This window comes from Colias croceus, chromosome 7, assembly GCF_905220415.1.
Source record: "Colias croceus chromosome 7, ilColCroc2.1".
NCBI classification, from domain to species: Eukaryota; Metazoa; Arthropoda; class Insecta; order Lepidoptera; family Pieridae; genus Colias; species Colias croceus.
In genome coordinates, this window is record NC_059543.1 from 3,130,116 (window position 1) to 3,144,677 (window position 14,562).

Consider the following 14,562-nt stretch of genomic DNA (forward strand, 5'->3'; position numbering starts at 1 on the left):
ATTATCTCATTATTTTGTATGTTTGATAAGAATTTAGTATGTCATATTACATTGAAAATAGTATGAACAATGCAATAATAGAAACAATAATTATGAATACTTTTGTTATAAACACAAACACTGACTTAATGTTATAATAATTAAATAAAAATTACCTTGTTGTAATAATCAAGATAGCTAATAGTCTCATCTTTCATTTTAAATGTTGACTTCGGATTCTCATTCCATGCTACATCATCTACCCTGTAGGTCTTTTTGTTGTAATCAGTCATTACAATTTGGCCTGAAACATAAATAATAATGACAAACTTGCTTGTAAAAATTCAATTATATTTGCTTTCAGGGCAAGGTAATTTCAAATAGGTACTTTATAAAAAGTACTAAAATTGTACAACCGCAATTGAACCATTTCACCTAGGCTGTTTTAAAAACACTTTTACACTACATACTATACTTTTACACTCATACAATAAATTATCATTCATTCATACATAGCCTTATTAAAACCTATGTTCCTTTAAATGAATTGTTATAGACCCTGTTTTTACTCACCACTGACATCTTCAACAAAGCTCCTTTTATAGTTCGCGCCTTTTGTAGATGCGTATTCACGTAACATTTGTAGAACTGTATCCAAACGCAAGATCTAATTGCCAAAAAAAAATAATTGTAATAATGAAATAAAAATAAAAACCAAATTAAAAGTAACTGGTTTTGAATATTTAAACAAGGCATTAACATAGGTAGTACATAAGGCAAGTGATACTTAAAAGGTAAAGATTTTTAGACTTTAGAGTAGTTAAGAAAGTAACCTTATAGCTAGCACACAACATTTTCCGCGTCATTTACAACACGCATCGCTCTTAAAATATTATAGATATTGTTACAGATAAATAATATAGTTTGAATCTTACCTTATGTGTAATTTCAGTCACCATCAGGAGCCTGTCTTCATACTGATTTATTGTTGTTTTATATCCAGGCCATATTTGCAGCTTGTACTCTGGTATGTCAACCTAAAATATTTGTTTTTATATAAAGTTTCAAATAAATAACAAAAAATGAATATAATTACTATCTTATTTCTTTAACTTTACCTTTGCGTCTGGGTCGAAGAAATCCCTTCCCATTAATTGCAAATTCATCAAATAGAAGCATTTGCGAATGGTTAAATTGAAGATTTGTATGTAGTGATAATCTCCCGGGCTTACAGCGCAGATGAGCTAAAATGATAATTTATAAATATTAGGTCATTTACGCACAAGATTATAAAGTACAGTTAATATAAGAATTATTCATACTTTTACAAGAATTCTAATTTTTTCTCCATCATTCTTCCTCTCAGAGTAGAATTCCATATTGTCTTGCGGCAATTTCTTTGCTGTGTACATTGAGGTTCCGTCAAAGAGATACCTGTAATAAAACAATATAATATAAAACCCTTGTTTATACAGAAAATAAACTTTCATATTTTTTTAAAAACTAATGATTTATTAAAATACTTTACCCTCCAAATTTAACCATATGTATCTTCAAGAGGGACTTGCGCACAAAAGTACGATCCTCCTCTGGGTTAAATTCAACATGGTACTGGTAGAGGCACCACTGGGGTGTGGTCTCCACAGTGAAGTAGTTTGCAATCAGGTCCAAAGGTGTCCCTGTGCTACCTGTTGATATAAACATATTACAATATATCATTCACTACTTTCAACATCACATATAGCATGATGATTATAATATTGTGATAGTGTGAAATCAGAAAGGATCTTTAGTTATAGTTAAGCTCGTTATTATGCGAAGCACATCAGCCACGACACGAATTTCGCAATTCGCAATGAAGCCTGTGTTCGCGTTGTGACTGTGAGGCATTTTTTCAATGAACATTGTAGGTTTTTGGATGAAACATATTGATAGAAATGAAATCCAATAATTTTGCAGGATTATAAGAAAATAAAACAAAGAGCCAAAATATGACTTACAGCAATAAAAATAACAACAAAAAGTTATGAAAAGTATTTTCAACTTTACACTGAAAAATTACTTTACACAAACAATTTTGTTTGAGTTCTTACATCTTTAAGCCCTATAGTAAGATATCATACAAAAATCATTTTTAGCTCTTATATAATGTTAACTGTAAATTTCGATAACATGTGCAAGAATCTAGTGCAGTATAAAAACAATTACAGATTTAACATGTATGTAAGGTCACCCAGGGCTATTGCAACTATGGGGCTCTCCTTATCTATACTTATAATAAATCTGTAGAGAGGCCAATTCTGTACATGAAATATATTTAAAAAAAAACTATGAAGGGGTGATAAGGGATCGCTACTGATGCCAAAAATGCAATCAGTAAAATTTTTGTCTGTCTGTCTGTCTGTCTGTCTGTCTGTCTGTCTGTATATTCGTTATAGAAACAAAAACTACACGACGGATTTTAACCAAATTTGGCACAATTATTCTTCATACTCCTGGGCAGGTTATAGTAAAAGAATCATGTAAATCGGTGTAGAAACACCAAAGTTATACATGAAATACGCTATAAGTCATCGCGCGTGAATACAGAATCATGCAGCCATAAGGATTATTTTTGTGTATCAGTTGCCGCGTTCGACGCGCTTCGCGGCGGGAGCTATAAAAAGGCGGCGGGTCTGCACCCGTTTCGCGTTGTCATGGCATCACGTGTGAACGGCTGAACCGATTTCGATAATTCTTTTCTATTATATTCCTTGAAGTACGAGGATGGTTTTTATGTAGAGAAAACGTAAATATGTACCACGGGCGAAGCCGGGGCGGACCGCTAGGAAACTGACCGATATAAGTTGCGTTGCTACCCCAATCTACAAAACTTTTTTGGTCTTACATTAAAGACAAAAAACGCGCTTCGTCCGTTCCCACGCTTACTCTGGGTAATCGTTCAGCACATACAGATATTGAAAATAAGTAATATGTTCGCAGAGTTCTTTTCATCTGTCTGGGAAAAAGACTCATCAGAACGTGCACTTAGCCATGGCAATTAAAATAAAAATAATTTCGTCATCAGATAATGCAAACACGTGTTTACGTGAGTCATAAATTTATTATGGTATAGTCCTAAAATGTTTTCTAAGAAACAATAGTGTACTTACATTGTCGGCAAGTTTATTTTATTTTATTTTATTAAGGCTCATTAGCAGCTGTACATCGATTGTTTTACATAAAAAGTACACAAAAAAGTTCAAGTTCTTAAAGTCGGCAACTTATTTTTGTTCGAACAATAGAGATAATAAATTCCAAATGATCAAGTTGTAGATAAAGGTTGTAAAATAAAACGTTGCTATGGTCGAGATACAAAGGTGAAAGTTAATTTTTCGAGTTATTTTATTTTATTTTATTTTCTTTATTAGGGATAATAAACAGCAGAACAGTGGTTAATTGTACAATAAAACTTAATCTAAATACAGGTATAACTGTCCAACCAACAACATTATCCACAGTTTGGATACATACATTTTTATACGTGCAACAAATGCGAATAAGAAAAAATAAATATAAACGTGCACTTAGCCATGGCAATTAAAATAAAATAAATTAAGAATTGGAGATAAAAGTAGAGGGACGCAAAATAAGATAGGTTATTGCATGTTTAAGAGCAGATCAACTAAACTTCTTCGAACGGTTAAAGAGTGAAAATATGTACCAAAATGGCTTGGAGGGACTCGGTGATTATTTCAACTAATAGAGGGTCAAGATTTCAAGTAATGGAGGTTTTGGTGTTTGAGGGGAAGGGAACAAAACATTTTTTCTAGATTTGGAGGTATTTGACTTATCGAGGTTCGACTTAACGAGGTGCTACTGAACATGAAATACGCTATAAGTCATCGCGCGTGAATACAGAATCATGCCATAAGGATTATTTTTGTGTATCAGTTGCCGCGTTCGACGCGCTTCGCGGTGGGAGCTATAAAAAGGCGGCGGGTCGGGGGTCCGCGTGCGAGGTTCATACAATATTTGGCTGTTGATGCGAATAGACGTTCAGAGTGTTCGACCTTATTGACAGATTTCTTTTGTTGTTGTTGTTGGTTTTAGTAGTGTTAAAGCATATTATTAGTTTACATTTTATTTCTTTATAAGTGAAGTACCAGTAGGTACGCATTTTAGTTATTTTGGAAGTGTTTAATTATATTAATAGTTTTTTTTCGTAATTATTTGTTTTTCTATAGGTTTTGGTAGTGTTTAAGCATATTATTAGTTTACATTTTATTTCTTTATAAGTGAAGTAGCAGTAGGTACGTATTTTAGTTATTTTGGTAGTGTTTAATTATATTAATAGTTTATTTTCGTAATTATTTGTTTTTCTATAGGTTTTGGTAGTGTTTAAGCATATTAATAGTTTACATTTTATTTCTTTATAAGTGAAGTATCAATTGGTACGTATTTTAGTTATTTTGGTAGTGTTTAATTATATCAATAGTTTATTTTCGTAATTATTTGTTTTTCTATAGGTTTTGGTGGTGTTTAAGCATATTATTAGTTTACATTTTATTTCTTTATAAGTGAAGTAGCAGTAGGTACGTATCTTTGTTATTTTGGTAGGTATTAATAGTTTATTTTCGTAATTATCATATATTTATTATAGTAGTGTTTAACTATAATTATTATAGTTCATTTATAGATTTCTTTTGTTGTTATTCTATAGGTTTCGGTAGTGTTTAAGCATATTATTAGTTTACATTTTATTTCTTTATAAGTAGTAGTAGGTACGCATTTTAGTTATTTTAGTAGTGTTTATATTATATAATATTAATAGATTTCATAAGTGCAAGGTAGCTTCAGTTACTGTTGATTAAAAATACACAATGCCACCTAAAAAAAGACCATCTTTATCTCGAAATTCTAGAGATGCTAAGAGGATGAGAAATGCGCGTTCTCAAGAATCGGCAGAGGAAAGAGCATATCGGTTAAACTCTATGAGAGTAAGTGCCTCAACTTCTCGAGCCAATGAAAGCTCTTCAGAGAGAGAGATGCGATTAGCAGCTGACAGAGCGAGACGAGCTACATCACGGGCGTCTCAAAGCTTTTCTCAACTAGAGCTAAGGCTTACCATTGACCAAGAACAACATGTGTTATCCCGAGCAGCTGAAACTGCTTCACAACGAGAATTGCGTCTCACAGCTGACCGCGAACGACATACATTATCTCGCGAGTCCGAAACATTTACTGAAAGGGAATTACGTCTCACAGCTGACCGCGAACGGCATACATTATCTCGCGAGTCAGAAACCTTCACTGAGAGGGAATTACGTCTTACAGCTGACCGCGAACGTCATATATTGTCTCGCGAGTCAGAAACCTTCACTGAGAGGGAATTACGTCTTACAGCTGACCGTGAACGTCATATATTGTCTCGCGAGTCAGAAACCTTCACTGAGAGGGAATTACGTCTCACAGCTGACCGCGAACGTCATATATTGTCTCGCGAGTCAGAAACCTTCACTGAGAGGGAATTGCGTCTCACAGCTGACCGCGAACGTCATATTTTATCTCGAGAATCTGAAACTTTTACTCAATATGAAGACCGTTTGACAAATGATAGGGTGCACCATAATATTGTTCGATCACTCGAAGATGAACATGAGCATGAACAACGACTAGAGTCGGTACGCGAACATTACAATTCTTTGACACAAGAACGATTAATAAGTTTGTCTAATGAAAGATTAAGAATCGAAAATATTCGGTCTCTTGAAACGGACGAACAGCGAGAGGCCCGTCTTACTGCAGACAGATTTCGTCATAGTCTTAATAACTTAGATGTACACATAGAAGATCAATCTAGAAATACGGTGGCGTGGTCAGACAAATATAAAAGTGGGTTTGCTTATAATTTCACAATTGATTACAGATCATCTTCTGTAATAGGCGATATGAACGTGGTATGTTCTTTTTGTAATGCTTTAAAGTGGAGTAAGGAGTCGGCTGGATTCTGTTGTTCTGGAGGTAAAATAAATTTGCCTTCATTCGAAGACCCACCGGAACCTTTGAAATCATTACTTTTAGGGGAACATGTGCAATCTAAACAGTTTTTCGACAACATTCGCACTTATAATAGTGCGTTTCAGATGACATCCTTTGGTGCTCAACAAATCTCCGAAGGTCCTTTCATGCCTACTTTTAAAATACAAGGTCAGGTTTACCATTTGATAGGATCTCTTTTGCCTGAAGACCAACCTAAGTTTCTTCAAATATATTTTGTATCCGACTACAACGAACAGTCGAATATAAGAAATCAATATTTCCCAAATTTAAATGCTGAACTCATTTCACAACTTCAGAACATGTTGCATCAGATTAATTCGTATGTATGCAGTTTTAAATCGGCATTAGAAGCTCTTCCTCGAGATGATGATAACAATTATAAAATTGTTATAAATGCCGATAGGCGTCCAACGCAGGAACACCCTGGGCGTTATAATGCTCCATCCACGAATGAAGTTGCTGTGGTATTGGTCGACCAGGAATGTGATAGGCGTGATATCGTTATCCGTTCCAGAGACAATCGTTTACAACGTATTTACGAAACCCACAGGGCTTACGACGGTTTGCAATATCCTTTGATATATTGTCGAGGGGAAGATGGTTATAATTTTGCTTTATACCAAACTGATCCGCATACAGGCGCACCTATTTATAATAAAAAGATTTCATGCCTTCAATTTTACTGTTACCAATTGCAAGTAAGACGGAATAGGTTTGTATACTTGCAACGTTTTCGTGGCTTATTCAATCAGTTTATTGTAGACATGTACGCAAAAATTGAAACCGAAAGATTAGTTTATATACGATCTAATCAAAGGCAGCTGCGCGCTGAAGAATACGTGCACCTTCGCGACGCCATGCAGCAAGATAATGATACGGTGAATATGGGCCGTTTAGTTATTTTGCCCTCTTCTTTTACTGGTGGTCCACGCTACATGCACGAACGTACTCAAGATGCTTTTTGTTACGTAAGAAAATATGGACGTCCCGACTTATTTATTACTGTAACTACCAATCCTAAGTGGGATGAAATCACTCGGGAGCTTCTTGAGGGTCAAGCACCGCATGACCGCCATGATATCATCGCAAGAGTTTTTCATTTAAAATTAAAATCAATGATAGATCTATTTACCAAAGATAACATTTTTGGAGAAGTATTGTGTTATATGTATAGTGTTGAATGGCAAAAACGCGGCTTACCCCACGCACATATCCTGCTTTGGTTAAAAGATAAGGTTCGACCTAATGATGTAGACAGTTTAATCAGTGCCGAAATTCCAAGTCCGATTGCAGATTCCGAGTTATACGACATTGTTAAAACTCATATGATACATGGTCCATGTGGTGCATTTAACGTGAATTCTTCTTGCATGCAAGACGGTCGTTGCACTAAAAGATATCCAAAAGCCTTAGTGGAAGAAACTGTAACAGGACATGATGGATACCCGAAATATCGTCGCCGTTCAAGAGATACTGGTGGTTTCACTGTTGAAAAGCGAGTGTCTGGACAACAGGTTATTTTAGACAATAGGTGGGTCGTTCCGTATTCTCCTGTGTTGTCCAGAGCATTTCAAGCTCACATAAATGTTGAAATGTGTAATAGTGTAGAGTCAATAAAATATATTTGTAAGTACATTAATAAGGGCAGTGACCAAGCTACATTTGCTTTGAGAAATGAAAATGATGAAGTTACAAGATTTCAGTCAGGCAGATATATAAGTTCTTCAGAAGCTGTGTGGCGGATCTTAAGTTTCAACATTCATGAAAGATATCCACCTGTGACCCATCTGGATGTTCATCTTGAAGGCGGTCAACGTATATATTTCAACACCGAAAATGTCACAGAACGGTTAGAGAACCCTAGACAAACAACTTTATTAGCATTCTTTCGACTTTGCCAAACTGATGATTTTGCAAAATCTCTTTTATATGAAGAAGTTCCATCGTATTATACCTACGATAAGCAACGAGGTGTCTTTAATCGTAGACGCCGTGGCAGGCCTGTAGATGGCGAGTCAGGTATTTTCAAAGAACATGTTCTTGGTAGAGTATACACCGTTCATCCTAACAACGCTGAGTGTTTCTATTTGCGATTATTATTACATACTGTGCGAGGACCAACCTCATTTATAGATTTGAGAAAAGTAGACAATGTTGTTTATCCCAGTTATCATGCAGCTTGCCAAGCGCGTCATTTGCTTGAAAATGATCAGCATTGGGATGACGCTTTAGCAGAATCCTGTGTTAGTGATAATCCAAGACGGTTACGTCATTTATTTGTAACATTACTTACATTTTGTAATTTGTCAGATGCTGTACAATTATGGGAAAAATATAAAGACAAATTTTCAGAAGACTTTCTTAGAAATATATCTAACAATGATGAAGGCACAACTAATGATAATTTCCGTGATCTTGCCATAAATCAGTGCTTATTAGCTCTTCAGGATGAGTTAACAGCAGTTGGCGGTAAATCACTATGTGAATATGGTTTGCCAACACCAACCTCAGTCGGAGAGGTAACTAATAGGGAATATTCCGCAGAGATTGGTTACAACTTAATGGAACTGCTGACAACATTAGAAAACGGTGTCCCAATGATGACTGCAGAACAACGTTCAGTTTATGACCGTGTGTGCGGAAGTGTTCAAAATAATTTGGGAACAATATGGTTTTTAGATGCACCTGGAGGAACTGGGAAAACCTTTTTGACTAAATTAATATTGGCTTATGTTCGAAATCAGCGTAAAATAGCTCTTGCCGTAGCTTCATCTGGGATAGCTGCAACATTGCTACCAGGAGGTAAAACGGCTCACACTATGTTCAAAATACCAATTGATTTAGATCGCACGGAAAGTCCAACCTGTAGTATTTCAAGAAATAGCGACAAAGCAAAGGTATTACGCGAGTGTAATTTAATCATATGGGATGAATGTACGATGGCCCATCGAAAAGCAGTAGAAGCGGTAGATAGAACTTTAAGGGATATAAGACAAAATGATCGACCAATGGGCGGTATCACGGTTTTATTTTGTGGTGATTTCCGACAAACCTTACCGGTAATACCACGGGGAACCCGAGCTGATGAGGTTAGGGCTTGCCTGAAAAGCTCTTATTTGTGGCGTGATATACAATCGGTGCATTTGACTATAAACATGCGAGTGAGAACTGGAGATAACCCGGATGATAGTCAATTTTCTGATTCATTATTAAAGATTGGTGAAGGTACCTATCCACAACTACACCAAGGAAAACTTATTCTGACGCCTGAATTATGTTGTATAGTGCAATCTCAACCACATCTTATATCGTCGGTTTACGGTGACGTAACAAATATATTAAATAGGGACAATTCCTGGCTATGCGAAAGATCTATTTTAACTCCTCGCAATGACCAGGCATCTGAGATTAATAACAAAATACTGTCGAATATACAGGGGGAAAGCAAAGTTTATAGATCAATAAATAGAATGGTCGATGAACAAGAAGCAACTAATTACCCGATAGAATTTTTAAATTCTTTAAATATGCCCGGACTTCCTTCTCACGAAATTTGTTTAAAAATTGGCATTCCGATTATTCTACTCCGAAATTTAAGACCACCACAACTTTGCAATGGAACTCGACTAAAAGTAACCCAGTTGCAACAAAATATAATCGAGGCTCAAATTTTAACAGGTTGCGGTGCAGGAGAAACCGTCTTTATCCCCAGAATACCCTTAATACCAAATAATTTTCCATTCCAATTTAAAAGGACGCAATTCCCAGTATCGGTGTGTTATGCAATGACAATAAATAAGGCTCAAGGGCAGACTTTTCATGTTGCCGGAGTAGATCTCGGTGTCAGTTGTTTCTCGCATGGTCAGTTATACGTTGCTCTTTCCCGTGTTAGCAGTTCTAGAAATCTTTATGTTCACGTGCCGGACGGGTCAACTTTCAATATAGTTTACCCGGAAGCTTTGCGCTAAAGTATTTTGATTCTATAGGTCCTTAAGCCTCATGTGAACCTGATGTAAATAATATTACCAATACATTTTAAATTAATAATACACAAGGAGTTACACGCTGACGTAGTCGCGGGCACAGCTATCTATACTTTTCTGCCGGAAGTCACTATTCCACGCGGACGAAGTCGCGGGCAAAAGCTAGTCATAACTAATTTATTAGAGTTGTTGTAATATATCACCACCTATGATTCAATAACTCAACGACTAATAAATCTTATAGATGGTGCAGCTACGATGAAAACTATTTGATTGATAGGCCATTGTGTTAAACCGTTATTTTGAAGTTGGTATGCGTAAAAACAGGTGTCGGGTTTTGCAGACAAAAAAAATGTTTAGGAGTGATTTTTTGCAGGTGTTTTTGATTGGACACGATAATCACAAGCCGTTAAGCTTATTTCATTTATATTTTTAGTGCTTTAGTTGACTCTATTTTGTGTTATTGATGCAGTTACATTTGCCTCGTGAAAATTTCACTATGAGGTTATTGCAACTGTGAGGTTAGTTACAATAGCCCCTTATATTTTTATATGAAACTAAAAACACTAGTGATGTGACAGTATCGATATTTTTAATTTATTATGTATATTAATTAAAGAAGAACCATCGATTTTTTCTTCGTTATTATACCCAGAGACGGGTTCGTAAGTAAAATTCAAATTAGATAAAACCAGCGTGGTTAAAGAATATAACTAAAAAAAAAAACTTATCTCAGAACTATTTAACACAAAGAATATTATTAGTTCTGACCAAAAACTAAAATTGACTTAGTAGGTAGGGGCATCGTAATTTTTTTGGTGTTAAAGTGGTAAATCAAAGTAAATGAGCTTTTCCTCTAAATAATGCGGCGCCATCTTCGATCGCAACGTTAGCAACTATAGTTCCCTAATACACTATAGTACTATACAAATCACCCGCAGAATAATAAAAAATATCGATGAATAAGTTTTTTGCATACCCCACACTAATTCTCTAACAAATAGTTGCATTTGCCCCACAATCAGAAAAATAAGATTTTTTCTGAAAACTAGTCCTTGCAACACGGTAATACAGTTCAAAATCCTATGAATAACATGAAATCTCATAAAGATATTCTATATTCGTTGTTTTATATGAAATAGAAGAAGAGCTATGGCAGTGAGTTGCATTTACCCCCGACTAGGAGTTAATGTAACTTTTTCTACCAATTTTAGGAAATATTCTCACTACCAGTTATTTATAAGACTACTGTATTGCTTGATTGGTTTAAAATAACCTTAAATAAATACAAAAATCACTAAATGGGTCAAATAAATGACAAATATAAAAGGAGATTACTGCAACCGATCAAACTTGAAACTTGTTATTTTTTAGTTGCATTTGCCACGGTTGACCTTAATTTTACTAAATATACCATAAGTTGTGCAGTGGTTTAGCAAGCCACCACCAAGCAGATGACAGGCAGTGCTCCAAAATGTACCAGACAATGAAAAAATATGATAATGAAAAAAGTTAAAAAATATTATAAATTTCCCGAATAAAAGGAATACGTCATGAAAACTATGTGAATTACACAATTATTAATATATTGCAGGTCCCACTACTGGGTTATAAAGACATGCCTATGCAATGGACTGACTCGAGAAGAATGGGGGATAACATAATAAACCAATAAATTGTTTCAAACTTACACTTTAACCTTACTTTCAAGTTTAGTTTCACCTGAAAATAATTATATTTATTTGGTATAGAGCAGATTTATACCAAACAAAAGAAATTTTGTGGCAATACCATAATAAGAATGTGTATATGTGAATTGGATATAATAATATATAGTCCGCCTACATAGATTAACTCTACAGTAGGTACTGTCTGTGGTTATGATTTTAAATTCATAACACTTATAATGTAAATGAACCCAAAAACACAGTTACATAGAAAATTGAACCAAATCATACTCATGCCAATATTATGTTGCTATTATTACTAGTTAACACAAAAAAATCTAAGCTTTATAAAAATGTAACTGAAATAAGATAAAAGTTTCTTACAGATTAGTGTTAAAAAAATGGTGTAAAATTTTTGAATACAATATAATATGTATCTACAATCTACATACATATTTATTCAGAAACATGCCTTAGCAAGGTTTTTTATAATTCTAATAAATTATCAGCCAAAACCACAAAAACAATCTATTTATGAGTTGTGAAAATACAATGATATAATCAACTTCTGTACTATAATATATATGTTATATAGTGTCATAATATATGTCCTGATTTTACAAAACTTTGTATAACAATTTAAAGGTTATGAGAAAAGAAAAAACTTTTTTGTAGAAGGAAATGAGAATTCATTCATATTTGATGATACTTGAGATGTTAAGTTTAAATAGATCTTACACAATTCACTGAATCATATAACTATGATATCTTATTTCTTGATGATAAGAAGGTAGAAATTAGATAATACAACAAAGTTTCAGACTAAAAGGATAACTATTGTTTAAGATAGATGAGATCTTGTGTAATGTATGTGAGATACTCCGCGGCAACTAGTCTCCGAGACTTGCAGGATGTTTGAATCGCCTGTGTGTATCTTAATGGGAGAATGGCCTTAAAAGTGGGTCAAAATCGAGTGTGCAGTAGTTATAAGTACATACAAACATATAGGTGGAGCTTATAAAATCATATTATAAATACCTTTCTTTGATGTTATTTGAGCAGGTCGAGTGCGCAATATTGTCATCTGCTCAGGCAGGACTCTGCCTCCGCCGCGGCGCGCTCCACGACCCACTACCATGCCTGCATCACCACCACCATGCTCTGGTTTACCTTTAACAATAAATCATACATTAAAAAATAGCAAATAAAAAACAAACAGTCCTTTGAAGAAGCAAGATAAACTGTATAATGGTGAAAGAGTTTAAATTGTAGTTATAGCAAGTTATGTTCATTCATTTTCGAGATATCACATTTCGCAGAATTGACAACAATGTATTGTTCAAATCACAAAATATATTGCCTTGCAAAAATACATTTGCGCCAACGTGATTCTTAGAAAATCACATGGGACGGATCATGGATGGGATTATTAATTACAGCCAAGTTAGGTTTACTTTACATGTAAACTTAACTTAGTTTAGTACTTGCTATCATATTGTGTCCAAGAATTAATTCATTCAATCATTCTGTCCATACCCAAATCAAGCTTTTGCATTTCATGTTGTATGTCGATATCTCCAGGGTGTGCATGAGTAGATGGAGTTGAACGGTGAGAAGCTCGACCAGCTGTATCCGAAGGTTTTGGCATGCCAGCCCGCACTGGAGGGGCCACAGTGGGTGGTCCCCAGGCTGAAGGCGGCTGCGGCCTCGGGGGCGCGGGACCCGCCTGCATCTGTTCACCCGGGCGACGCGGCGGTGGGGCTCCTCCATCGCCTCCGCGTCCTGCTCGGCCCCGACCTCTGCCTCTACCACGATCAGCCATGACTGCAGAAAAAATTCAATTTAACAACTTTGAAACTTCTACATTTGAAAACATGGAACCTCTTGAATATCTAAATTTTTATGAGTTAATAAAAGGAAAGAAATTTTATGACAATGTGCCATGCTCATTCGTGAAATACGCATAGTTTGCAAATGTGATGAGGACTTTATAAATCATCATTTCCGATATTATTACAAATGGCGTCAATTATAAATTTTAACTATTATCTTAATAAAGAATCCAATATATACCTAGTATATACATACACCATAATATATTATCTGAAACAGATTATAATTATATAGCCTTAATAATTCATACAAAAACTAAGTTCAACTTTTATAAACTTTTGAAACTTCTTGTGAAAACGGATAGGTAATATAATTAAAAAACAGAATAGGTATACAGAAACAATTTTTTTCACAAATTAAGTAAGTATGTACCTATAACAATTAAATTTATTTCATAACTCTATAATATCTAATTACCTATGTAGGGTAGGTTGTTCGTATATTTTTGCAAACTAATTTTTAAATATGGCGTCGAGCGGGGAACTTTAAGTTAGTTTACAATGAAAAAATCGGAATCTTAAATTTCCAAGCCAGCTGCCAGCTATTATGTAATGACATTTAACGAAGAGATTTGCATTATTATCACAATTACTATCCTATATAAATAATTATGAATTATGAACAAGAAAAGGAAAAGTCGCAGCGCACATGATGCTTGGTAAATTTGGAAGGGTTCGGATTATAAAAATTGTGTATTTTAATCTGCGTGATCTTATCCTCAATAACTAGTTGTTTACCTTAAAATTTCAAACACTATTGATAAACTCAGTGGAGTCTAAACAAGCAACTTAAACTATATCCAATACAAACACAACAAATTTTCGAAGAGAAATAACCAGGAAATAACCAAACCACAGAGCAAGTAATATCACGAAATAACGTGTTATTTGTCATTGGGTTCTATTTATAACTTTCGAGTGTTGTGAAGTTAGTGTGAATTGTTTGCAATCGAAATTCGAATTCCATGAAGGGATCTACCATAAACATTGTAGGTAATA

At 34.7% G+C, this 14,562-nt stretch overlaps 1 protein-coding gene across 1 annotated transcript in view; it reads right to left on the bottom strand.

The window, feature by feature from the left end:
- The window catches only part of LOC123693362 (piwi-like protein Siwi), a 30,403-nt gene extending 16,065 nt beyond the window's left edge, over positions 1–14,338 (bottom strand). Inside the window, exons 1-9 of the mRNA XM_045638424.1 lie at positions 14,302–14,338; positions 13,208–13,495; positions 12,710–12,841; positions 1,508–1,667; positions 1,302–1,413; positions 1,098–1,223; positions 915–1,016; positions 553–646; positions 156–283 (exon numbers count right to left, since the gene is read on the bottom strand). Of these exons, the coding sequence (XP_045494380.1) occupies positions 156–283; positions 553–646; positions 915–1,016; positions 1,098–1,223; positions 1,302–1,413; positions 1,508–1,667; positions 12,710–12,841; positions 13,208–13,493 (1,140 nt within the window). The 5' untranslated portion in view covers positions 13,494–13,495; positions 14,302–14,338. The remainder of the gene's footprint in view (positions 1–155; positions 284–552; positions 647–914; positions 1,017–1,097; positions 1,224–1,301; positions 1,414–1,507; positions 1,668–12,709; positions 12,842–13,207; positions 13,496–14,301) is intronic.
- Positions 14,339–14,562: the final 224 nt, after the last annotated feature.